We start from the raw sequence: 27700 nt of genomic DNA, 5'->3' as shown, positions 1-27700 counted from the left end.
GTACCCCATGTGAGCAGGCTGGGATTGCAACACATGCAGCAGCAGCAGGCTCGGCGAAGAAAGAAGCCGGTCAGTACGTCACTTCTGGGAGCTGCTGCCTCCATAGAGCGCGGGCGGCGTGCTGCGGGCTGAGAGCCGGGACTAGGGGACAGGTGAGCCGCACGCCCAGTGCTCGGCGGGCCGCGGGCGGGGGACTGTGTGCCGCGACCAACCGTTGGCTTCTCTGTTGTGCAGCTCTCGGCTTCAGGCAGGAGGAGGAGAGAAGATGGCGGACGATCCGAGTGCGGCGGACCGAAATGTGGAGATCTGGAAGATCAAGAAGCTCATCAAAAGCTTGGAGGCGGCTAGAGGGTGAGCGCGGCGGCGGCAGGGGGCGCTGTGCGGGGAGGCCGCGTGTCCCCATGTTCCCGGGGACACCGGCGGCGGGTTAACCCCTGCGGTGCCGGCTGGGATTCACTGCCGGCTGCTCTAACATTATAATTCTTGTCTTCAATTTGTGGACTATAACAGAGGGGGTAACCGCCCTGCGCAGGGTGACCCCGCATACCGCTGCGCGGATGGCGAGTGACAACGGGCAAACCTGTTACCCGTTGCTGATTCTGCTGCGCTGGCCCTGTTTGTAAGCCACCTGGCACACTACTGGCATCTGCAGGGCTGGTAAATACCGATGCAGCGATGGCTGCCTGTGGGCACACCTGCGGGTCGCCGGGGAGGGTTCGTATCGGGTTGATGGGGGATTGCCTAGTAATTTATTTTTTCGGATATTGTTTATCGCTGCTACATGTGGGTGGATTATTGGCGCCTGCTGATTAGTCCGTGGGGCACTTACCGGTCCTGTGATCCCCTAAACTTTTTTTTTTTTCTTAAATGGGTGGTTATGACCCTCTGAAAATAAGCGGGCGTACTCAACAGTTTTTTTGGTCCTTCTGGGACACAGCTGAGCGGTTCCAACACCTCCGCTGATCAGGTGACCGCTGCCGTCAATCGAAGACCGCAGCCTCGCTGTCCTGGTACCGCGGCGCCCAGGGTATTAGCGCGGATGCCTGCAGTTAGCAACCAGTGGAGGACATCCTCGCCAGGTGCCAGAGCTGGCGGCCCAAGACGGGTAAGTATGCTTCCCCATCCCCCCCTCAAAAAAAATCCTGCTTGTTAACCCCCGCTGATGGTAAAGCCACAGCGTGAGATTACAGCGCCGGCAGTCCAGCAGGTCGGGCTCTCTGCTGTCAGACACATCCGACGACCTCAAGGAGACTGAAGCGGTTGTTAACCACGGCTGCCATCTCCCTGAGGATAACTTCACACTGGCAAGTGCGATATCGGACCGCGAACCCTACCGCCATATCGCGCTCGCCATCTGTGTGAAATCCCAGAGGATGCAGGAGTCTTCATGTCAAAACATCCTCGCACCACTTCGGGGATGAAGGCATCCTCCTGCGAGGATTGTTTCCAATGGCAGATCTTGCATTGCGTGCGCTCTGGACGCGGCGCGATGCTGTCGCCGGCCCCGTTAAAACAATGAGCGATGCGAGGGCACGCAGGAAGAGAGAACGTGCAGCGATATGCTTCCTGCATCGCGGGTGTATGGCCCCGTTTAGAAGAATGGGGTTCATATTTGTGATTCTCGCAGCGCACATATTCCGCACGATTTTCTGGCCTGTGTGAAGCCGGCCTTACAAGCCACATATGTAGCGCTTGCAGGAAGCGGCACTGCCTTTTCCGACACCGGCCCCAGTGATCGCCAGCACTCCCGCATGTCAGAACTACAGGGTCTTGGCAGACCCCTGACCAGCTCTGTCAGGGACTACTGTCACACTAAGACAGTGGTGGTGAAGCTATGGCACGTGTGCCGGAGGGGGCATCCGGAGCCCTCATTGTGGGCACCCATGCCATCGCCCCAGCACAAATAACAGTCGGGTGAACGCCCTGCGCAAGCGCTGATGCTTGTCGTGGACGCTCGCACAGGGCGTTTACACTGGCAGAGGTCACTGCTGGTTTTATTTTTTTGCTCCTCGCTCTACCTGTGTTGAGCGAGGAACGTTTACACGGAGCGAGAAGCCAACAGTAACAAACTGCGAATGGAGAGTGAGCGGCTCTTTATGGGCCCTTACGCTGCACGATCGTTGCTCATATTTGTTTGTTTGAATGAATTTTGAGTGATAATCGTCCCGTGTAACACGGCTGTGTTGGCGCTCTGCGATGAATAAGTGGGTTTTGGGTTGCAGTTTGGGCACTAAGGTTTTGCCACCATGGCACTAGGAGGATGATTTCCCCTGTAACTGGGGGCTATGAGGTCGTGTATGACATCAGGGGGGACACAGGTGTGTGTGTGTATGTGTGTGTGTGTATATATATATATATATATGTATATGTGTGTGTGTATATATATATATATATGTATATATATTACACACAAACTTTATTCTACAAACTTTATATCAAAACGCCGCACAAAATGGTGAACCCATTCCTTTATTTTAAAGTAATTGTAATAATTTTAAGAATGAACTAGGCCTTTTTAATAATGGATTGCTGTGTAAAGCCTCTGCTGTGTGGGATGGAACGGCAGAATCTGACCTAGATTTTTCCATGTGGCTTCTGCCGTTCTCACCAGATGGAAGGCTGCGGTTCCGCACTCGGATTCTGCCGTCTTTCAATGGGTAAACCCATGTGTGCGTTCTACGCCAAGAAGTAACAGATCACATTTTTTTTCCACATTGTGGATTTTAAATCCATTACAGAAATATTCAGATTCCCATTCAAACAAACAGGCCTTGGATTTGGTACGGATCTTTGTGTGGAATCCGTGCTGAAAATCCGCCGTAGGACAGACCCTTAGAGTGACCTATGTTGGTCGTCACAAGTATAATGAACTTGCCTTGGTGACGGAGACGCTGCGGCGGTGGATGCTAGGCCGGCCGTACGTTTTAGACAGAGAAGTAGGTTGAAAGAGCTTTTTACTGACTGCCTTTCAGTCCTTATCGGTAGTTAAAAAGAATGAATCGCCATTCATTTATTTATTTTCTTTTAAACTCGTTACAATCAAATAGCGAAACTTTCAAAAAAATTTTTTTCAGCTGTTATTTTCTGATTGTAGATTTTTTTTTTTATATTCTTTTCCCTGGTCATGACTTTGGAGTCGGCCATCTTGCCATTGCTGCAGTTAACAGCATTTAGAGAGATGCTTTACAGCCGCAATCTTGTCCCAGTCACACAGTGGACAGGAGGGGAGCCGTTGACTTCTACAGGAGACTGTTGCAGGCATGCTCTGACCTGTGCAGGGAGGGGAGGAGATAAGTTGTGACTCACCTATAGTGAATAGTGAATGGTGGATCCTGTGTTCTCTATATATAGGTGTTACCTCCTCGGTGTAATCCTGCCTGCCATGACAAAGAGATTATTCCCTTTTTTTCTCTACAGAACAGGAAGTGTCAGACTATTATTAGGTTTAGTGAGAAGTGTGAAAACTGAAGGATTTTAAGTTTTAATATAATTTGTGACTTCAAAAGTTTAAACATAATTTCTTAAATGTTTACCATAAAGCCCTGATCTCTAGAAGAAGTCATTTTCTGAGGACTCCTTCCCTTTAAAGTTCAAGTTGGCCATATGTTGTGTAGTGTGGAGGCGGGAGGGGCGAGTGCTTTCACTGGGCTGCCTTTTAATCTTTTTTTCATTGTGGGAATCTTTTTGACGGGACAGCCGTTGGTTTACTAGTGGGATCCGGTGCCGTTGGCCGTCAGATGAAGGTTAATCACCGCTGACGGCTTTCCAGATGCTGACAAACTGTTGGCTAAAGTGATCGCTCATCCACACAAGAAGAATCATTTAGTAGAGTCTGTTGAGCTACTTCAGACTTATCTGTAGGCCCAGCTTTATAGACTTCTGGCAGACCTCAAATGTAGCAACTGGAAGAGCGATATTAGAAGCCGCCTCTGTCCTGGCAGAGGAGATAAAATGAAAATGCTAGCATCTTGTCTGGCTCCAGGGAGCTCTGCTGCTTTATTTCATTGGTGGGTATCCCTTCCATCCCCACCAATTAGAACTGCTGATGTGTCTGAAGGTCTGTTTTGTTTTCCCTTTAATGGCACACCTATGCTGGAAATCCCCAATGCTTTATACCTTGTGTGCGACATTATACTAGTCGAGAGCCGCGATCAAGTCAGATATTTTCACGTCGTCAACATGGAAAAACGGTCATGAAACGTTATTTTGTAGGTCTAGATCAGTTTGAAAATTGATAACTGGTGTTTACATCACCCAGATTGCCAGTGTCCTGGGGGACGGGGCGCCAGTGTCCTGGGGGACGGGGCGCCAGTGTCCTGGGGGACGGGGCGCCAGTGTCCTGGGGGACGGGGCGCCAGTGTTCTATTGTACACGCTCTCAGGACTCCTAGCTAGCCACTGGTTGGGGACCTCTGCTTTAAGCTTAGGGTGGTCAGTGGCTCAGAGCCATAGCAAGGTGTTTTCTTACCGTTTGCACCAGACGATGAGCTAAAGCATCCTGCCTGCCACTTGAATCTACAAATAAAAACTCGTAACCCGGTTGTGCACCCCCAATATGTTTTTCTAAATGTGACTGATATTAAAAAAACAAACAAACCCCCAAAACACACCAGTCTTATTTAGCCCCTTAAAGACGTATCTCCTTTTTTCATTTTTGGGTTTTCCTCTCTGCTTTTAAAAACCTAACTTTTTTTTTTTAATTTGTCCGTCGACATAGCTGTCTGCTAGCTTGTTTTTGTGGGGTTAGCTGTATGTTACAGTAGTACTACATAATGTACTGTAACAAATCTATTAGTGGAGTGAAATGCAGGGGAAACAAAATTCTAACATCTTTGGGGAAAGTCTTGTTTTACGGCATACACACTGCAGCAAAAATGACAACTTTATATTATGGGTCAGTACAGTTTTGATGATACCAAATTTATAGTGTTTTTTTTTTTTTTTTTGCTGTACTATTTTTTTTAAAATACGAAATACCGTATGTACTCGAGTATTAGCCGACCCGAGTATAAGCCGAGTCAATAAGTTTTACCACAAAAAACTGGGAAAACTTATTGATTCGAATATAAGCCGAGCTATACTCGAGTATATACTAGGTAAAAAAAAAAAAATGCAATACTCACCTCCCAGCCGGCGTCTGTGTCCCCGGCGCAATGGTCTCCCCGCGGTGCGGCAAGCTGCTTGAGAATTTTCCTGCCATCAGCTCTGTGTAAGTAAGTGCTGTGTTTGGATCGAGTGCCAGCCAATTACAGCCGAGGCTCGATAAACCAATCACAGCCATTCAGCAATGTCATCCACTGAATGGCTGTGATTGGTTGGCGCTCGATCCAATCACAGCCGTTACCTACACAGTGCTGACGGCGGGGGAATTCAAAGCTAAGCAGGGAGATGACAGCGGGGAGAATTCTCAAGCAGCTTGCCGCACCGCCAGGGAGATCATCCCGCCGGGGACTCAGACACAGGCTGGGAGATAAGTATTGAGGGTTTTTTGTTGTCACTTTATTTATTTTTTTAAACCTCACTACAGTATAAGCCGAGGGGAGCTTTTTCAGCCTAACAAAATGTGCTGAAGAACTAGGCTTCTACTCAAGTATATTTGGAAAAGCATAAAATTATTTTCTGCTTGCATCTTCTGACCACCATAACACTTTGATTTTTCTGTCAACATAGTTGAGTCGGGGCTCAGATTTTTTGCAGGAAAAAAATGCCCTTTATTGGACCCAGCAAAAGTGTCAAACACAGTTTTTATGTGTGATGCAAGTTTCACCAGAAAAGTGTTGAATTTTCAATAGTAAATAAACCCCTCGTTCTGTACTGCTGTGACCAATAATCTGAGCTTTTCGGGTTCTGTGATGCCCTGGATCTCCCCACAAGCTCCAATGGCGCTAGACACTGACAATGTGTCATCTCACTATTTTTAGATCTTGCGTTCTAATTCAGCTGTGTGTGTATATGTATATGTGTGTGTGTATATATATATATATATATATATGTGTATATATATATATATATATTTTTTTTTATAGTTTTATGAGGAAAGCTTCAGTATAATTTGTATTCTTTTAAACCTCTGCTCCTTCTGAGCTGAACAGTCCAGTGGGCAGCCCTATCAGTGATAGACAGCTCTGTGTATGTGCGTACAGGGAAGGCTGCCAGTAGGACCGCCCATTGGACGCTTCAGCTCAGAATGTGCAGAGGTATAAATGAATACAAATTACTGTATAAGCAGTTTTTCAGCACATTGCTTTTGTGCTGAAAAAGCCCCCTCTGCTTATACTCTAGTCGGGAAAGGGTTAAGAAGCAAACTTCTGATTTAAAATTCTCCCTGCTTGGCTTTCAAATCCCCCACCATCAACGCTGTGATTGGATCGAGCACCGGCCAATGACAACCGGCGCTCGATCATTCACAGCCTATCACAACTCTGACGGGAGGGGAGTGACAGAGCTGAGCAGAGTACAGCAGGGAGGATTCTAGCAGCTTGCTGCACCGCCAGCTGGGAGGTGAGTATGGAGGGTTGTTTTTACCCAGCATATCCTCTAGTATAACTCTGCTTATACTCGCGTCAGTAATTCTTTTTTGTTTTTGTTTTTTTTTTTTTTTACCTTTTTTTTTGTGGTAAAATTTACTGGCTCGGCCAAGACTGGAGTATATACAGTATATAATATATATATATTATATACTGAATCTTTCCCCATAAATTATAATCTCATATACGTTCAGCTCCTCCGGCTCTATAACATGATGCCGCAGTTTGGACAGCGTGTTTCAGCTGACAGATTCCCTTCAAGGGGAATGTGTTATCAGAAAATAACCTTTTGTATAAATCGGGTTTTTATTTTGTGTTTTACATATTTCTAAAGAATTTTCGGTGTGGCCGCCCACCTGACATTCTAATTCGCTGTATTTTTTTAAATTTTTTTTTTTTAAACACGTTGTGCCAGGATTTTGTAGTAGAGAAGTTGCAGATTTGGTGTAAGCAACCATTGCTCTTGGGGCTTAACGCTGGGGGCTGGTGCTACTCGCAGCCTTTCAGATTTATGCCAAAAACTGATGGAAATTATCGCTTACACCTATGCCTGCTCGTAGCTGACATAGATTTCAGCTTTGACATGCAGAAGGTCCGAAACCTGTGGCAAATGTATTAAAAGGCTTGTGCCTCTTATTCCACTAGCACGCTCCACGGCAGCACCCCCTCTACTTATGGGCCATTATCTTGTGCCTCTTATTGAACTAGCGCGCTCCACGGCAGTATCACCTCTACTTATGGGCCATTATCTTATGCCTCTTATTCCACTACCGCGCTCCACGGCAGCACCACCTCTACTTATGGGCCATTATCTTATGCCTCTTATTCCACTAGCACGCTCCACGGCAGCACCACCTCTACTTATGGGCCATTATCTTATGCCTCTTATTCCACTAGCACGCTCCACGGCAGCACCACCTCTACTTATGGGCCATTATCTTATGCCTCTTATTCCACTAGCACGCTGCACGGCAGCACCACCTCTACTTATGGGCCATTATCTTGTGCCTCTTATTGAACTAGCGCGCTCCACGGCAGTATCACCTCTACTTATGGGCCATTATCTTATGCCTCTTATTCCACTACCGCGCTCCACGGCAGCACCACCTCTACTTATGGGCCATTATCTTATGCCTCTTATTCCACTACCGCGCTCCACGGCAGCACCACCTCTACTTATGGGCCATTATCTTATGCCTCTTATTCCACTAGCACGCTCCACGGCAGCACCACCTCTACTTATGGGCCATTATCTTATGCCTCTTATTCCACTAGCACGCTCCACGGCAGCACCACCTCTACTTATGGGCCATTATCTTATGCCTCTTATTCCACTAGCACGCTCCACGGCAGCACCACCTCTACTTATGGGCCATTATCTTATGCCTCTTATTCCACTAGCACGCTCCACGGCAGCACCACCTCTACTTATGGGCCATTATCTTATGCCTCTTATTCCACTAGCACGCTCCACGGCAGCACCACCTCTACTTATGGGCCATTATCTTATGCCTCTTATTCCACTAGCACGCTCCATGGCAGCACCACCTCTACTTATGGGGCATTATCTTATGCCTCTTATTCCACTAGCACGCTCCACGGCAGCACCACCTCTACTTATGGGCCATTATCTTGTGCCTCTTATTACACTACCGCGCTCCACGGCAGCACCACCTCTACTTATGGGCCATTATCTTGTGCCTCTTATTACACTACCGCGCTCCACGGCAGCACCACCTCTACTTATGCGCCATCTACAGGGGACCATTATCGCTCAAAGTTCGTTCAAAGAAATGAATTTGAGTGCTCATCGTTCAGTGTAACTGCACAGAACTCGCCCAGTATTCGTTCACCGGTTCTTGTTGCTGACTTTTCAATCAACATAACAATCATGCTCCCCGCTCAACATAGGAGGTGAATCGTTAAGTAAGAAGCCCGCGATCCAGCGGTGAAGTCTGTCCGTGTAAACGCTCTGCACGAGCGCTGACTACCTTAGCTGTGATGTCGGTGCTCGTTGACCCGACTGTCGGCACATGGAAGGGGCCCGTTGGTTCTAGATTTTAGATGGCGGTCATTGTTGTATACCCTGTTGTGTTTTTTATTATTGTCCACTTTTCTTCCTTTCATTTACCCAGAAGAGATGAGGCAGGGGAGTGCGTGTGTATAAAATGTATTGCATTTATATTGTTTTCATTTTGCACACTTATGCATAATGGGGACTACGGCATTGTTTAGTTGGTTTATCTCCAATGTGTGTTGATGTGCGTAACCCCCAACAGTCATGCAAAAATACTCCCAAATTTTTATTTCATTTTTTTTTTTTTCTTAAGTTTGTCTCCTGTAAATAGACTTCACAACTCAGTTGCCTTAAAGGGTTTATCCGGGGAAATAGTTTTGTTCAAAAACTCCTTCACCCTGCAGTAGTAAAATAACAGACTTTATACTCGCACTTCCACGTTCTGCTGCCGTCTCGCCAGTTTTCCAGTCTACATTGACCTTCACTACCTGGAGAGGAGTGGTGAACCTGACACTGGGTCACATGGGCGTGTCAGCTATTCACTTGTTGGAGGGAGTCGGTGATTGGCTGCATCGATCACGTGACCCTTTGGTCAGGGTTGTCATCACTGGTTCCTTGCATTGGGGAGTAAAGACCCACAGGGACCGGAGAGCTGGTGAGGCGGCAGTAGCCGGGCGTGGGAGCGAGAGTATGCATTCTGCTATTTTACTACTGCAGGCCGACATTTTTGAGCAACCTTATGTTCCCGTAGAAACCCATTTTTAACCCCCTAAATTTTAGCCATAGGCTAATTTCACAGGGGTGAGTGCAGTGTTGGGCTGTGGAACTCGGCCCGATATTGCGCTTGCGCACATGCGATGTCCCTGCTGATTCGAGGTGTTTGTCTCAAACTCCTCCCATGACTCCAGTGCAGTTGCGATCTTCTGGTGCAGCTTTCAGCCATACAAAAGGCTCGGCAATTGTTTCCCTTTGTTTTCAATGGGAATCCTTGCATCACCACGCAATGTTTTTTGTTTTTTTTTTGGCCCCACTGAAGACAATGAGCGAGGCCTTCCGGGGGAATGCCCAAAGAATAGGGTTCATATTTGTGCGTCTCGCATCACAAAAATCTCGCAAGAGTTTCTCGGCTGTGTAAAGCGGCATTAAGAGCGGGTAAATCTTGTTCCAGTGGTCATCATTTAATTTTTACTTCAATGTAGCTGTTTGATTTTGTGGAACAAGTTCTAGTTTTCATATAAACCAATTTCGGGTGCACATAAAGTATTGAATAACTAATTATTGATTACATTTTCTTTTCTAAGAAAATAGCAATTCCACCCTGTTTGCCATGTATTTCATGGTATTCACACTGTGGTATAAATATTGTGTTACCTTCACTCTTAAGAGTTATTTTGATTATGAAAACGCCTAATTTAGAGGATTTAGTTCCCCTGTCACTGGCGGTAAACCGCCGGCGAATCACACTGGCCGACGCTTCCCGTAGCATTGCTAATGAAAGCGCCAGCACCTATCCATGAGCGGAGAACCATTGCGATTCTCCGCTCGCGGCGGGCAATTCGCAGCATGCTGCGAATTGCCCCGATTCTCTCCGCGGTTAGCCTATCTATTAGATAGGGCTGACCGGCGGAGCTTCGCCGCGGGATGCTGCATCGCCTGTGGACAGCCGGCCTTAGGTTTTACCACTTTTCTGCAATACTAACACTTTTTTTAAAAAAAAACAAAACAAAAAAAAACTGTGGCACCACATTCCATGACTGGAGCATTTTTTTTTCATTTGATAGAGCTATATCAGGCCTGTTTTTGTGGGACAGCTTGCAGGTTTTTTTTTGTACCCTTCTGATGTGCATACTTACAGTACTGGCTATGTCTAGGATTTTTTTATTTAAAACCTTGTGTAAGGGGAAAAAAGGCTTCAAATTTTTGTTTTTTGTAAAAACGTTTAGATGCCACATTCAGCAATGACTGCGGCACCTGCAGGGTTAAGTGGTGTAGAGAAATGATTAAATGAGCAAGTCTATTTCACAAATTTTTTGAGAGAAAAAAACCCATGTATGACAATTAGAGAGCAAATATACTCTTATCGGGTGAGGGAAGGTGAGGGGGATAACATGAACAAAACTCCCATGTCACCCTTCCCCTAGGACAGGGAGATATACAGAAGAATGGCAAATCATAGGCGTTCTGTCATAATACAGAGCTTTTCAGCCAAGGGATTCCCCTTTCCTGATCCCCAAATGAAGCAGAAAAACGGAGCCCCGCCGCAAGTGTGAAGGCTGCTTTACTAAAACCCTGCAGAGTCATTTCAAAAATTGTTTGAAGTAATCTTGAAAAATGTGAATGAAGTTCGTATTTAAGTGGTTCAAATTTTTCCTTGTTACAGAAATGGCACCAGCATGATCTCTTTGATCATTCCTCCCAAAGACCAAATTTCAAGAGTGGCCAAGATGTTGGCAGATGAGTTTGGTACAGCGTCTAACATTAAGTCACGTGTGAACCGTCTATCTGTCCTGGGAGCAATTACATCTGTACAACAACGGCTGAAGCTCTATAATAAAGGTAAGCTTATTTACCCTGCTTATTTCACCAAAAAGAAAAGTGATCATTTAGGATCTGTCTTGGAGGCAGAAGGAGACCTCTTTAAAGAGGACCTGTCACGGGATAAAATCGGCAGGGCTGGCTGCATAACTGCAGTCGTGGCCCTGCTGACTCTGTCCCTGTGGGTTTTTATTTTTTGCCATTTCTAACCTCTGTTTGCCTGGATGGGCTCTTCTTTGGTCAGTGCGTCAAGTGGGCGTGATCTCCTCAGTTCGCTCTCTGGGTTGTCCATTGAGTCTGACACTCACTGAGAGTGAGCGGTGGGGACTGCATAACTGAGAGGCCAGGAGCTAGACCTTAGAAGAAGCTGTCTGGTTGAACGGTGGTGAACATAAAAGAGGTGGGGGGTGATGGCGTGAGCAGGGCCGCGGCTGCAGAGCTATGTGCACCAGCCTTGCTGATTTTATCCAGTAACCGTTCCTTTTTAATTTAGATGCTGTAATAGAACTGAGCAACTAAGCTAGTGGCAAGTGGCGCTGAAAAGCCGCCCAAATGGCAGATCCCTCTCTCCTGTTGGCTGACAGGCCTTGAGATGCTTTCTTCACAGCACAAGAAAGAAGTGGTTGAGTTGGGTGATCATGCCCGGGCAATCAGGAGGGAGGGAGACAGTGATGCAATAGTCTCAGATCACTCTTATTCAGGTATCTAATACTTTCCTATACAACCCTTTTATTCTGCCTTATTGTAAATGCTTGTGGAATCCAATTATTTTTTTCTTGTCGTAGAACTTCGATTGTAATATAGTTACTCGTAGAAGAAAGCGTAACTGTTGGTGTAATGCAGCTTCTGTATAGCTTTCGGGATGTAGTTTTTGTCAGGATTTCGGTAAAGAAATGCTTCAGGTTTCATGCTTTACATGGCCAAGGGTAACATCCACAGCAAACAGTAGACATGCTAAGATATGTTAAAATCTCATTCACATGGCTTGTTCTGTTCAGGTCTGTTTTGGGAAAATTTGATTTCTGTGGACTTTCAACTAGGAATAAATATTTATTTGTATAGCGCCAACTTATTCTGCAGCGCTTTCAGGTAATTTATTTATTACCCCCACCAAGCTGGGTGCTTATTTTACCAACCTTGGAAGGATGGAAAGCTGAATCAACCTTGAGCCGGCTACCTGAACCATGCAGGTATAGAACTCGCAACCTTCAGGTCATGAGTGAGAGCTTAGGACTGCATTTCTGCTTCCTTAACACTCTGCGCCACACAATGTTGTACACATACTACTGCCATCCAGTGCGTCTTCGAATGTGGCATCTGCGTCAACAATTTACGTATAACATTGAGCTTAGTTTCCAGACGCATATTTCAGACTCTGTATGAAGTATGGCGTGGTTTCCCATTGATTGTGGGTGGAATAATGTGGATTCCTTAGTGGCAGTCTTTTGCGCCAAGGCCACAAGTGCCAAGACCTTCCTTGCTTTCCCATTCATTTTGAATTCAGCTCAATATGGGCGGAGGTGGTGAACTGCGCAGGCGTGGCCATTGTTTGAAAGTGGTGCTGGTGGCTGTTACTATTGGTAACTGGATTTAGAAATAAAATGGGGACATGGAGCATGGGTGTGCCATTATTTGTATGGTGCACTCTTCAGAATTGGTTGTAATCACCTACATTATTACTAAAAAGCTGATTAACTAGTTTTGACTTGCAATGAGTTCCATGACTTTGACTGCTAGAATATCTTCATTCTGCGCTATTCTTGCATATATGATGTAATGGCCAAACAGAACTTCAACACAAGTTGAAATGTAGGCTGATTCCGGCAAAGCTAGACTCATTCACTTCAACATTTGTGTGGGGAAAGACACTAAAGTCAGATTATAATTTAATGTTAATAAATCCTTAGATATAACCCTTAACATTAAAAGTCTACAATAAAAAAAACAAACATATTTAACGTTTTTTTTTTTTTTAAATGTCTCAAATATATTTGTCGTGTAACTGTCACCTTAATTCCATTTTTAACACTTTTTTAATGACATTTTAGCTTTAAGAACCTGTAAATCAAGTCTTCCATTTTGTGTCCCAGCAATCATAACTCAAACTTGTCATTGTAGCTATATTACACCTAATATTTTGCAGGCTTACTTCGAGTTTTTATAGTAACTAATTTTGGGTACATAAGCAATTGGAGAAAAACTGCAATTTCCCCCTTGTTTCTTTTAAGGCATTCACCATGTGGTAAAATATTATGTTAACTTTTTTCTCCGGATCATTAGATTCTGAACACAGTGACATGACAGATGTAAATTCAGTATTCCCAAGCCCGCTTCAGATGACCATAGCTGTTTTGACAGTGCTGCAGACAAGCTTCTGATGTCATTGTAAAGCTTAATGCTCGGCTTTAAACTCGTGCCAAAATCATGTCTGTAGAACCTGAGCTACAGCTGTTTGAAGTTGAATGACCTCTGTTTCTTAGATGTGTCCTTGGAAATGAAGGCATATTGTAATAGGTTTTCATTAAAAATGTCTTATTTGGTTTCTATGCTTGTATTTGTTCCAAGACACTGTAGATAGACCAACAGATTTGCAGAATCAGTCAGTGAGACAATTTAAAGGCTGCTCCTCTTTATGATGAAGCTGCTCTGAGGGACACATTACACAGCAAGGGATTTGTGAGACATGACCCCTGCTTTCTGCAGTGACAGGAAGAAATTGGTATATTAGTCACTTGTAAGTTCATGTGAGCTTCCACACAAGGAAGTGCAGTCTATAAAAAGCTTATGTAATTGATTGTTAGTCACTCTTAAGTTCTTGGTAAAAGAGAATTAGCAAAAAACAAACCTCTGCTATGTCTGTAGGGAAAAAAAACTTATTACAGAGGGCTTAATGACAGTGTTGGAAGATGCTAGTCATGACCCAGCACGTTTCACCTTCTAGTACTGTTTTGTTATGTGCTGCTCTGCAAGTTATAGAATCTGTCCATTACCAAGCTGTCTCTCAGAGTAAAGGGGATATAACATTTGTGTAGTATCGAATGGGTGTGTCTACACACCCTCTGTCACAGAGGGGAGGGGGGCTGAGCTTCGGCTGTTTAGTGCTGGAACTGTACCCTCTCCCCCTCCTCCCCAGCCACAAATTTAAAAATTTTTTCTTTTTTTTTTTCTGCAGTGACTTAAGGCCCTTTTATATGCTGCGATTATCACTTAAACAATCGCACGACTGAACGAACTGCCAACGTTTTTGAGTAAAATTACACGTGCAGATAATGGCTTTAATCACCTGCATTTTCCTTCACAAGTTATTAGCTCAGCTGGGCGTGTGTTTATGTGATGGTTATTGCATAAATACACGCCCAGCTGAGCAAACATCTGATTCCATTGTTCTCATAGTAAACGATGTACTCATTATGTATGCAAAGCAAACCCAATGAGTACGCTGGTAAAGTTTTTTGAACAGCCAATGGATGTTTTTTTTTTTTTTTTTGCTTGCTAAAAAACAGCTCTTAACGACATTTGAGCAAATGGTGCACGATTACCTGCGTTTACATGTAACCATTATTGCTCCCTTTTGGCTGTTTGAACAAATTTTTAGCCATAATCGCTGCGTGTAAAAGGGCCTTTATTGTGTGTGTGTGTGTGTGTGTGTGTGTGTGTGTGTGTGTGTGTTCGTTCACACACAAAGGTTTCCATAACCTTTTAGTGTGCTTATCTGCAGAAAGAACAGAGTTTGTCCTAAATTATGGGGGGGTTGCGGATCAGGACATGTCTTCAAATTGATACTGCTAGATTTTGATCACTGCCGTCTGACATAACTGTTTTTGTTTTTTTTTTTTAGTACCACCAAATGGTTTAGTGGTTTACTGTGGAACAATTGTAACAGAAGAAGGAAAGGAGAAGAAAGTTAACATTGACTTTGAACCTTTCAAACCAATCAACACATCTTTGTATTTATGTGACAATAAATTTCACACAGAGGTATGGTATGGTTTAGTTCTGGCGTTTACCTGTGTGTTTTTTTTGTTTTTTTTTTACTACTTGTTCAAGTCTTGGCGTCAATGAGTGATATGACATGTGGTCGGCACAAATGAGTACTGGCACAGATCAAGCAGAAACTCCCAGACAAAATGGTTTAACGTGATGCACTATTTTGTCCAGGAAAGTGCCAGTCAATGGGGCATGCTGACACTATTTGGTTCCACCATGTGCCTGATCCACTAGTACTTTCATTAGTTTACTCCTAGGATGGAGCCGAACAACGGAAAAACAATCAATCGTGGGTGCACATGTAAATGGGATCTTGGTTATAGACTACAAATTTGTAAATCAGGATGTCCCTCCTTAGGAGAAAATCTCCCTCTGATTTCATATGTTGAAGTAAGCTTATATAGTGTGTAAATAAGGAAGATGGAACTATTCCTCTGCACCGCCACCTATTGGATAGCAGAATTCCTTTAAATCAATGTACGACTCTTTAAACAAGTCTTTAATTAAACCAATGATTGGGAATAGGAAACCAAGCCAGAAAGCCATACACACACAGCTGTTTCGGGGTTTTTGCCTCATCAGTGTGCAGTAGGTTTCTGGCTTGGCTGGTGAGAGGCCTGGTACGTGGGTTGAGAGGGGTTTACTCTTTCCTTAAGGAGAGCATCCAGAGGGGTGTGGAGACACTTAGGAGGGGAGGAGGATGGGGGCACATCATCTACATATAGTGTGTGTGAAACTGTAACAATAGACCCACATCTAGAGGCATATATTGAAAGAGGAACAAAAACTGTACTCCCTGGCCCAACTGTTCCGTTATAACTGAGCTGAATGGACCCCCATGGGCTAATGGCATCTATTCTGATTTATATAGCAGTTCGGTGTTTTGCCAGAATTTACAGGATAGCGCTCTCTCGTCCTTTTCTAGCTGAAGGAACTCTCACCTACCGTATCTCTTATGGCAAATAGAGTGGTAAGTGCTTAGATAAATGATGTATGAGGTTCTGTACCTCAGGATACATTGAAAGCTCTTTCAGTCATGTGCTAAAAGATCAAACATACAGGGTGGTTTATCAGAGAATTACTGAATATTATGCATCGGCTGCTCTGCCTGACAAGTGCAGTAGTGTCCTCACCTCACCTCTTAGAGCGAAAATAATTATTCCATCCCTACAAGCCTCATCTGACTGTTACAGTCTGGAGGTCTCCTCTGTGTATCACAGCCAATTCCATGCAGTGCAGCCTCCTGTCTGATGCTTACCAGACACCATCTTGATGTTTTACTTTCACATCAATCCCATGGTGCATCAGCACAGCATTGCATGAACAGCTACAGCCTGGGACATCACTGCTGATTATCTTCTGTATTCATCTAAATCCACAAACCATAATCATGCAGTCAGATTTATGAGCTCTCCTCTGTTTATAGCTGTGTGACAAGACACAAATACACCCTGATTTAAATGGCTATTTAGTCTTCAGAGTTCCACATGTTCTTTCCAGCAAATTGCGCAGTGTTTTGAAGCATTCCCTTGTGCGTGCATTTGCGTGCCCCCTTGGGGGTGTGCTGGTTCTAATTGAAGAGACTTGGCAAGTGTATAGAGATATAGATAGATATATATATCTATTTTTTTTTTTTTTAGGGAATAAGTATGTAAACGCGGTCATTTTTCCATCCTATGGAGCGATGCCTGAAAATAAGTCTCCCAACACCTGGCAGTGTAACTGGTAACTCCCCACTCTCTACCTGCCTGGCGCCACCAAAAAGTGGATGCATAGGATTTCAGGTCATTTGCAGGAAGGCTTTTTGTCTGATGGAAGAAAACTGTTGGCTTTTTCATTGTTCGGCAATTCCATGAAATTGAATTTCAGTTGGAACTTATTATCCGCCTTATCTTAGGATGCAAATGTGAACTTGGCCACACCGTCGTAGTAACAACTACGCACAAGACTAGACACTTCTTTTTAGAAGAATCTGTGGTAATATAGTCATGGCAATGTGTTGTTGCAGGCTCTTACAGCTCTCCTTTCGGATGACAGCAAGTTTGGATTCATAGTAATAGATGGCAGTGGAGCTCTCTTTGGAACTCTACAAGGAAATACTAGAGAAGTGCTGCACAAATTCACGGTGGATCTTCCAAAGAAGCATGGTGAGTCATGGAACCGGCAGATCTTAATAGGATAGAGGGGGATAGTCATTGTGGGAAAATCTCGTCACTTTGTACCATTTAATGACTTACAATCCTGTAAGAAGCTTATCTGTGGCTTCAAGAGTCCGTTCCATGAATCTCTGAATCCCTTTAACCTCCTGCCTAGACAAGTTTGCTGCTTCCTCCCACCCCCTATAAAATTATATTTATTCTACTCTTCTTTCCATCCGCCAACAGGTAGAGGAGGGCAGTCTGCTTTGCGTTTTGCACGTCTAAGGATGGAGAAACGACACAATTATGTCAGGAAAGTAGCAGAAACTGCTGTGCAGCTGTTTATTTCCGGTGATAAAGTGAACGTAGCTGGTCTCGTGTTGGCGGGGTCAGCTGACTTCAAAACGGAGCTTAGTCAGTCTGATATGTTTGATCAGGTGAGAGGTTTATTACAAAGTCTCTTTTCATGGGAGTTGCCATATGACATTCAAGATACTGATAGGTGGAGCCCAACCTGTGACTACAAACTGCACTTGTCAGAATTTGAAATGTTAGACAATGAATTTCAGTGAAGGTGGACTTGTTTGTAACAGTTTAAGATGTAACTGGGATAATTAAAAATTCTGTCCCAATTTTTCTCCCGACTCCTCTCCAAGCTATATACCATAATTGTGTAGTACTAGTGAGCCCCCAGGTGGAAACTCAAAATATAAATTTGCAATTACATACTTCCAGCTATTAATTGTTACATTTCTAGGAGGGATTGTGGAGGTACAGAACCACACAGGGTTCTGCTGACAGGTCCTCTTAACATTTCAGAGTAAAGCCCCATTTACACGCAAAGATGATCGATCAAAAATTGGTCAAAAGATAGGGAGAATGACAGCTTAAGCGATCATTTAGCATAAGCTGCTAATGGGCACTATTGCTTATTAGCTTCTTTTGCATGTAAATGAGGCTCCATGCGCTGTATGCAGAGAACAGGTGGTCTGTTCTCTGCATACAGCTCTTGTTCTGCCGTGGGACTGCAGCTGAATACAATGTTATCAGCGCTCCTGTGGAGAAACGATGTGCGGTCCCTGCTATCAGGTCTCCGGGTAAACGATGGATTCTAAGCTCAACTAAAAATAACCATTCGGCCGAAAAGTAAACAATGGTAGCATTTACACACTATAATTATTGCTCAAAAGACATAGTTTGAGCAAATTTTAAGCAATAATCGTTGCATGTAAATGGGGCTTACGATGCCTGAAAACATGTATGCCTGCATAGAGCAGACTAGCACTACAACTGAATGAAGATTATCCTTAATGTTACTTTATTGTTTCTTCCTAGCGATTGCAATCGAAAGTTCTGAAGCTAGTAGATATCTCTTATGGGGGAGAAAATGGTTTTAACCAAGCAATTGAACTATCAACGGAAGTCCTTTCAAATGTGAAATTTATCCAAGAAAAGAAGCTAATAGGTAAGAATCGTGTGGGCTGTCTAGTGAGAGAAGCAAAAAACCCATGTTCTGTCAAATTTGGAAGTTTTAATCACTTCATTGATGTTGGCAGGAAATTTCTGATTCTTTTTTTTCCCTCCTCGATTTATTTGTATTCTCCTCAGCCTCATTCTGTATGCTATATATTATAACATGTCAACTACATAGAAGGGGGTTATGTTTCGCCTTGCCATGTATTGCATTGATGTCCTGTCAATTGAGTTAACACGAACTATACAGGTGTGATTAACAAAGTTGAGTTGATGTAGAGCTCTTCTTAAAGATCTCATTCATCAGCTTATTAAGTGAGCTAACATTATGTACTCTTGTACTGATGATTTTGTGAATTAAAGTTTAATTTCTTTCCTTTACAGGAAGATACTTTGATGAAATCAGTCAGGACACGGGGAAGTATTGTTTTGGCGTTGAAGACACACTAAAGGCTTTGGAAATGGGAGCCGTGGAAATTCTAATAGTGTATGAGAACCTGGATATCATGAGATATGTCTTAAGATGTAATGGCTCGGAAGGTAACAGTCTCATTCCACTTCCCCTTTGAAGAAAGTTGTAAAAGTTCTATGAAACTCTGAAACCCTAACGTTGTCTTTCCCCTTTCTAGAAGAGAAAGTTCTTTATCTAACACCAGAACAAGAAAAGGACAAATCGCACTTCATTGACAAAGAGGTATGTCTTATGTAAAATTCTGCTTGAGCTTTTTTTGATTAAAATTGCTCAACAGTGTCAGAATAATTACAACTAAAACTTAGGACCTAGATGGCTCTATATCCAACTATATCCGAAAATATGGTGGTGTCCAGTGAGGTAACAGGGAGCCACTGCGCTGTTCCCAGGGTGTCTGTTGAAGTTGTGTGCGGTCTGAAAATCTGACTTTCAGGCTGCTAGGCACGCGCACTTCAGGTCATCCCAGATTTCAGACTGCGCACAGACTTTTCCAGCGGAACATAAGTACATCCCAGGCTCCCTGTCGCCTTACCAAACAGCGTTAGAACTTATTTTATGGTGCTAAACATGGCACCAACTAATGCAATGCTTCATGTTGTAAAACTGGTGAACACTTTCAGTGAAGCTTTGTGGCTTATATTTTTGTCTTTGGTGCAATCTAATTTGTGATTCAATTCTCTTTAGACTGGACAAGAACACGAGCTGATAGAGAGTATGCCTCTATTAGAATGGTTTGCTAATAACTACAAAAAATTTGGAGCTACACTGGAGATAGTTACAGACAAGTCACAAGAAGGATCTCAGTTTGTGAAAGGATTTGGTGGAATTGGAGGTAAATGCAGACTAATGCGCTTGCTATAGGAGATGCCCAAAAACCTACATCTTTACAGCTTTTTTCCCCTCAACTAATGCACATTGAAGCTTTAACCCCGTAACGACCAGCCCATAGTGTTTTTACGTCCTGCCCAAGTGGGCTTTATTCTCTGAGGACGTAAAAACATGCGTCCTACAGAGAATAAAGCCCCGTGGGCTCTGGACGTGACAGAGCCCCCCCGGCTTTGCGATCGGCGCTATCCAATGGATAGCGCCGATCGCAAAAAAGTAAATAAAAGTGCCCAAAAAGTTAGTTTCAGCTGAAAATTCTCACCTGGCTTGTTGGCGGTGTCCCCCGGAAATCTGGTCCTCCCGGACCCGCTGCCGCTCTTCTGCGCATGCGCGCCAGACGATGATGTCGCACGCACAGAAGCCTGGGAGCCCCGGGCAAATTCAAAATCTCCCGACTCCTGAAGGTAGCCAGCGATCGCGGAAAAAGTAAAAAAAAAAAAAAAAGTGCTAGTTTCACCTCCCCTCATGGATCAGATCCATGAGGGGAGGTGAAAATACTCACCTCAGGTCCGCCGATGTCCCCGGTGTTCTGGGACCCGAAGTCCCCCTCTGCGCATGCGCGCAGAGGGGCTCGAGCCCCGGGAAATTCAAAATCCCTCTGCTCCTGGCTGCCATGTGTAGCCAGGAGCAGAGAGATGTCACCAGGGACATGATCACTGTCCTCCAATGGATGACAGTGATCATGTAAAGTTAAAAAAAAGTTTTAAAGTTTATAAAAAAGTTTAAAAAGCGTACCTTTTCATCTCCTCACGGATCATATCCGTAAGGGAGGATGAAAGTACCTACATAAGGCCCCCAGATTTATCCGCGGACCTTACCCCAGCTTCTGCGCACACGCCCGTCGCCACAATGGCAGACGCATGCGCAAAAGCCGTGGATTGCCAGGATAATTGAAATTCTCCCTACTCCTGGCTACAAAACTGAGAAAAGAGCCTGGAGATTTCACGGGGGGCCGCGGTGAGCGGTTCCTGATCACGCGTTCGCCGTTATAAAATGGATAATGGCGATCACGTAAAAGTTTTAAAAAAAAATGGATAATGGCGATCACGTAAAAGTTTTAAAAAAAATATTGAAGTTTCATCTCCCCTCACCGATGCGGTCGGTGAGAGGAGATGAAACTTTTTACCGGAGGCCTCCGTATTTGCCCCCCGACGCGATCCTCATCCGTGAACTTACCCGGATTCTGCACATGTAACCGCCGGCAAAATACCAGACACATGCGCAGGAGTCAGGGAGCCCAGGAAACTTAAAATCTCCTTGGTCGCCGAGAGCGTGGAGCAGTGACGGGTGGCCTCGTTGAGCGGTGCCTGGTCACGTAATAAAAAAGTAGTGCTCTAACATAGGTCGGTCTCACATGACTGGATAGGAATTACGGATTCCACATGCGTCTGATCCGCGCTAATACGCGGATCAATCGCATTGGATTACACAATGGCGCTCACATTAGCGGGTTGGAATTATGTAATCCACTCGCAGAAAACAGAACGCAGCAGGTTCTATTTTACCGCGGATATCCGCAACATAGAGCCAATTGTGCTTCATGGTCGCGGATATACCTGCTGCCCATACGCAACTACGTTGTATACGGGCTGCGGGTACCTGCGTCATCGCTAAGCGACAGTGCGGGAAATACAAACAAAAAAAAGGTGTACTGCGCATGCCCGCCTGTGTAAGTACGCAGTTATGCGCAGTACATTACGCGGCCGTACGCAAGGTCACAGCCGGGCTCACAGATGGGATCCGCTGCGGGCCTCCGCAAGCAGATTCCGCCTACGGCTGCGTGAGCCCGGCGTTATTCAGACCGCTACCTGTAATACGTATTTTACAAGAAGCCCCGGGAATGCTCGCCTTCATGCAGTTCCAAGAGCAGCTTGTTGAGCGCCTTCTGTGCGAGACCGCCGCACCTCTTCAAGTTTACGGAGACTCACGGAACGCCACTTTTCACACCCCGTCCCTGCCACTAAGGTCACGAAATACCCCCAAAAAGCAGGAGAGGAGGGGGGGATACACGGCTTTATTGCCCCATGGTCCCATTCCAACCAGCCTCCGTAATTACCCCTGTCTTTGGAAATACCACACAGTTCACATTATTACTTTTATCTAAGATTTGCGAACGCCAAAAAGGGCGCGGAGTGTGTGGCGGAGGCGGGAAAATTTTTAGGGAGTCAATTTTTATTCCGTACAAATAAGCAATGGGGCCTGGAATGTATTCAGTTGTGCCCTGAAATCCAACGGGTGTTCCCTCCTTTATAGGCCTTGCCATGGGTCCTGTATGTATATTAGGGCCACAATGGGTGTGTTTCTGAACTCGGGACAAACAGGGGTATCCATTTTGGGGTGAAGGTCTTCATTCCTATGTACACTGTACAAAAAAAACTTTTTAAATTTAAAAAATTGCCAAAAAAATTGAAAATCGTAACTTTTTCCCTCTGCTTTGCTTAGATTCATTCAAATGCTGTGGGATCAAAATACGCAGTACACCCCTAGATGAATTTGTTAAGGGGTCTAGTTTTCAAAATGGCGTCATTTGAGGGGGTTCTTTATAGTTTTGGCCGCTCAATGGCTCTATAAGTGGGCAATGGGGACTGGAATTTATTCAGTTGTACCCTGAAATCCAACGGGTATTCCTTTCATTGTAGGCCTAGCCATGTGTCCTGTAAGTCTATTAGGGCCACAATGGGTATGTTTCTGAACACGGGACAAACGGGTATCTATTTTGGGCTGAAAGTCTTCATTTATATGTGTGCTGTACAAAAAACCTGTTTTTAAATTGACGCAATAGCCCAAAAAATAAAAATCGTAACTTTTTCTTACTGCTTCGCTTAGACCTATTCAAAAATTGTAGGGTTAAAATACACAGTACACCCCTAGATAAATTCGTTAAGGGGTCTAGTTTTCAAAATGGGGTAATTTGTGGGGGTTCTCTATGGTTTTGGGCGCTCAAGAACTCTACAAGTGGGCAATGGGGCCTAAAAGGACTTCAAGCAAAATCTATGTTCTGAAAGCCACCGACTACTCCTTTCATTTTGGGCCCCGTTGTGCATCCAGACATAAGATTAGGGCCACAATGGGTATATTTATGAAAACAGCATAAACAGGGGTATCCATTTTTGGGTGCAAGTCTTCATTCATATGTGTGCTGTACAAAAAAAGCTGTTTTTAAAATGACAGAATTGCCAAAAAACGAAAATCACAATTTTTTCCTTCTGCTTGGCTTGAATTCATTCAAAAACTGTGGGGTCAAAATATGCAGTACACCCCTATATAAATTCCTTAAGGGGTCTAGTTTTCAAAATAGGGCCATTTGTGGGGGTTCTCTATGGTTTTGGGCACTCAAGAACTCTACATGTGTGCTATGGGGTCTAAAAGGACTTCAAGCAAAATTTCTGTTTTGAAAGACACTGACTACTCCTTTCATTTTGGGCCCCGTTGTGGACTCAGATATAACATTAGGACCACAATGAGTATATTTCTGAACACGGGAGAAACAGGGGTATCCATTTTGGGGTGTAAAATCCTCTTTCATGTAAACTATAAGAAAAAAATATGTCTTTAAAATGACAGATTTGCAAAAATATGAAATTTTACTTTCTCCTCTAAATTGAATTAATTCCTGAAAAAAACAAAAACGTGGGGTCAAAATACTCATGACACCCCTCAGTGAATACACTAAGTGGTGTAGTTTTTAAAATGGGGTCATGTGTGGGGGGTATCTATCATTTTGACTCCTATGAGCCTTTCCAATCTTGGCTTGGTGCCGGAAAACAAAGTGTTCCTCAAAATGCTAAAAAGTAATGTTAAATTTGTACGTCTCCTAAATGGTTAAAAAAACGAAAGTTTTTCCAATGTGCGCCCAAAATAAAGTAAACGGATGGAAATATAAATCTTAGCAAAAATTTCTATATTATGTTTGCACATATTTAAGATATTGCAGTTGGAAATGTGAAAAAATGACGATTTTTTTTACAAGATTTTCCCAATTTTGGCGCTTTTAATAAATAAACACAAATTCTATCGGTCTAATTTTTTCGCCTAAATGAAGTACAACATGTGGCGAAAAAACAATGTCAGAATCGCTTGGATATGCAAAACCTTTCTGGTGTTTTTCCATGTTAAAGTGACACGTGTCAGATTTGCAAAATTTGGCCTGGTCATTAAGGCGCAAACAGGCTTGGTCACTAAGGGGTTAATGTTTCTGCAATATGTTGTGTTCTTGTGAATTCAGTGGGATAGCTAGACTTGTGATTGGGGCTTTTAATCTTTGTGAAGAAAAAATTTTTTCCACTCAACGTCATTCTTAATTGTTCCTTAGCTAAAGCTTTATCGCTTCCTTTAGAATTTACACATTTATTTCTAACGTTAATCTTTTTTCCTTAGTCTTAACTGCACAGCCATGGGGTTAATTCGAACCCCTGTGTACTATAAGGACAGATGCAATATTTTAAATACTAGTTATCAAGATCCCCCTGACCATATAAGGATTTTTAGCCGCTGCCACTTTGTTTATTATAAAGTAATAGTTTAGAATTAAAGGGGTTGTCCCGCACCGAAACGGGGTTTTTTTTTTTTTTTTTCCAACCCCCCCCCCCCCCCCCCCCCCGGTTCGGCGTGAGACAACCCTGATGCAGGGACTTAAAAAAAAAACCCGCACAGCGCTTACCTGAATCCCTGCGCTCCGGTGACTTCTTACTTACCGGTTGAAGATGGCCGCCGGGATCTTCTCCCTCGGTGGACCGCAGGGCTTCTGTGCGGTCCATTGCCGATTCCAGCCTCCTGATTGGCTGGAATCGGCACGTGACGGGGCGGAGCTACACGGAGCCGGCATCCTGCACGAGCGGCCCCATTGAGAAAAGAAGAAGACCCGGACTGCGCAAGCGCGGCTAATTTGGCCATTAGACGCCGAAAATTAGTCGGCTCCATGGAAACGAGGACGCTAGCAACGGAGCAGGTAAGTGAAAAACTTCTTATAACTTCTGTATGGCTCATAATTAATGCACAATGTGCATTAATATGGCCATACAGAAGTGTATAGACCCACTTGCTGCCGCGGGACAACCCCTTTAAAGTACTGCTTTTAGTCCTAGGGGGAAACAGATTAATGCTTCATTATGCCCCACAGCAGCACAACCATGGTTATTTAGCAAGAAGTTGCCCTATAGGGTGGGCCCTCATGCCTCCTGGAACTCAAAATTGATGTCACAGGAATGTCTCCACCACATTGTAACACTTCTGTGGCTGCCCGGTCACCAGATTTATCAATAGAACATGTCTGGGACCATCTGGGCTGCCAACTATGATAGCTTACAAGGTTGCATGATCTAGAGGCTCATTTATAGTAAATGTGGATATGCTGCCCGATAATGTGGAACCTGTATGCATCTATGCCTGCCTGTATTACAATTTGCATCCAAGCTAAAGGCGGCCCAGCAGGGTACTAGAGCTTCCATGCCCGCCTGTATCACATTCTTGTATCCAAGCTAGAGCGCAGCACAATGGGGTACTAGAGCTTTCATGCTCACCTGTATCACATCTTGTAGCCAAGCTAGAGGCAGTACAACAGAGCCTCCATGCCCGCCCGTCTGTGGCTTTAAACACAAACTGTGTGTGCCCACCTCCTATGAAATATATGTCTTCATATAAGTGATCTGTATAAGAAGGCATATTCAGCATCCCTCCCTGCTCCCCCCTTTATAATGCAGTATTTAGTCCTTTACTAAAACCTAATTTATATTTCAGGTATCTTGAGGTACAGAGTTGACTTTCAAGGAATGGAGTACCAAGGAGGAGATGATGAATTCTTTGACCTGGATGACTACTAGGTAGTCGAGATGGGTCTGGCAGAATGTGCCTAACCCTCCAGCATCCAACCCAAGAAGATGATTTATGGTGGAAAATAAAATGGACCCTTGCCTTAGAATTTGAACATTTCCAATACTTTGCCTATAAGCATTGGATAAGAAAAATGAAAACTTTTTTTTTTTTTTTTTTTGTCATGATGGTAAAACGCAGCTGCAAGGTTCCCTCATGCCACTTGGACGTGTATGACAGAATCCGTTTTTACTTACCAAGAAATCAGTTCATCTTGTATTTTAAGAGAAAAAAAAATTTTTTTTCATTTTATCTTTATAGACAGGCAATTAGTTTGCTTCAAATATCTGTGCAAGTTCATAAACCATTCTGCGTACTTTTTATTTTACGTCAGGGGTAAATAATACGTTGTTAAGCTATCCATTTATACTGTTTGATTTTTCAAAATAAAGAATGGATGAGTACACAGTAAAACTATACAATGTATACAGCAGATCGGAGACACTTAACAGTCCTCTTATAAATTATATGTGCTATGTAAGTTCTGTTCTATAGCGAATGAAGTCCATTGATGTGACTACCAGTTAGTAACATTGGTGGACCAAAAAGACACCAAAATGTAAGTACAAAGTTAGCATTAAGAGGAAAGGATATAACCCAACCTTATTACAGGGTCAGTTATGAAGATGACTTATCCTTGCATGATTCTGTAAAAACAGCACACAGCATGCATATAGTACTTCGTACACTAATCAAGCTTCCCGCAGCTCTGAGTGGTCTTAACCAAGCATCTAATGACTGACAACGTATGGAATGTGTGGTTGGTCGCCTTCCGTCACCTCCACACAGTATCCCGATAGAAGTGGTCAATTCATATATGCAAAACTCCTGACCTCTCAAGTCTTTGAACTAGTCTGTTTAATTTTATTCCTTTTTTAAAGTCATTATTGTGACTTCTTTATCCCCTCGTACAACTATTTCCTCTGACAGGTCAGTAACCGTTCGACATAACGTTAATTTGATGTTGTACTTCTGTAATAACCTAAAGTCTGAATATACTTTTTTCATAATTTTTTCCCGTCTCATTTTTCTTCTTACTTGCATAAGGGTCATAAGTTCTTTTCACATTGTTGGCCCATTTATTTAAGGACTAAATTTTATCCAGATCTCCAAATGTTAAATTGACTTGCTTTTTCCCCTCCCACCACATAAATTAAATTGTACTGTCCCTTTAAGGACAGATCTACTTTACTTATTTTGTAGTGTCAATTGCTTCCAAAATAAGTATTTTGCCGTGTCTTGATATTTCAGAATTGACAGTCTGCATAATGCTGTTGTACATGGGCCTGTTATAAAGTTTCTAAGAAAAAACGGATGTAAATTTGCATTGATTTAGAAAATTGTTCTACTTCAAACACAAAATTTAACATGGTAGCTTTCTTCCTTTTTGCTATATTTGGAAATGATGCCAAATTTTTGTATTTCTTTAATGTGTTCTTTTCAGTGGCACATCATATACATATATGTACAAATAAAATGGGGTACAATTCTTAACCTTATATATCCTGAAATGAGTGTTCCCAAGCAGTAATAACTTGGTGTTGTGATGTACAGAAATGGAGAAAAGTATTAAACCATATTTAAGAATAGTCATGTTTCTGGGTTTTTAATTGTTAATGTTTCCTTACATTTTTTTGAAAGCCTGGAAATATTGTGCATTAAACTTTACTGCGGTCCATTTTTTAAATTTGATCTTTTAAGAATATACAGCTGAGCACAGATGTATTCTTGGATACAGAGATGCACATAGTGTCATGTTGCAAAAACAGTGACTGGTGCAAATCATTGGCTTTTCAACT

General features: G+C 43.5%; 1 protein-coding gene across 1 annotated transcript; it reads left to right on the top strand.

The window, feature by feature from the left end:
- On the top strand, positions 1–27490 carry ETF1 (eukaryotic translation termination factor 1). The gene is made up of 11 exons (XM_066591053.1): positions 1–152; positions 235–351; positions 10924–11099; positions 14917–15056; positions 17074–17212; positions 17450–17640; positions 18539–18668; positions 19061–19216; positions 19306–19370; positions 19833–19980; positions 25770–27490. Exons 2-11 carry the CDS (start codon positions 266–268, stop codon positions 25850–25852), a joined length of 1314 nt encoding a protein of 437 aa, XP_066447150.1. The 5' UTR covers positions 1–152; positions 235–265; the 3' UTR covers positions 25853–27490.
- Positions 27491–27700: the final 210 nt, after the last annotated feature.

The sequence above is a fragment of the Eleutherodactylus coqui genome, chromosome 2 (assembly GCF_035609145.1).
Source record: "Eleutherodactylus coqui strain aEleCoq1 chromosome 2, aEleCoq1.hap1, whole genome shotgun sequence".
Classification (NCBI taxonomy): Eukaryota; Metazoa; Chordata; class Amphibia; order Anura; family Eleutherodactylidae; genus Eleutherodactylus; species Eleutherodactylus coqui.
The sequence above is the reverse complement of the archived record's forward strand: the minus strand, read 5'-3'. Positions and strand labels throughout refer to the sequence as shown.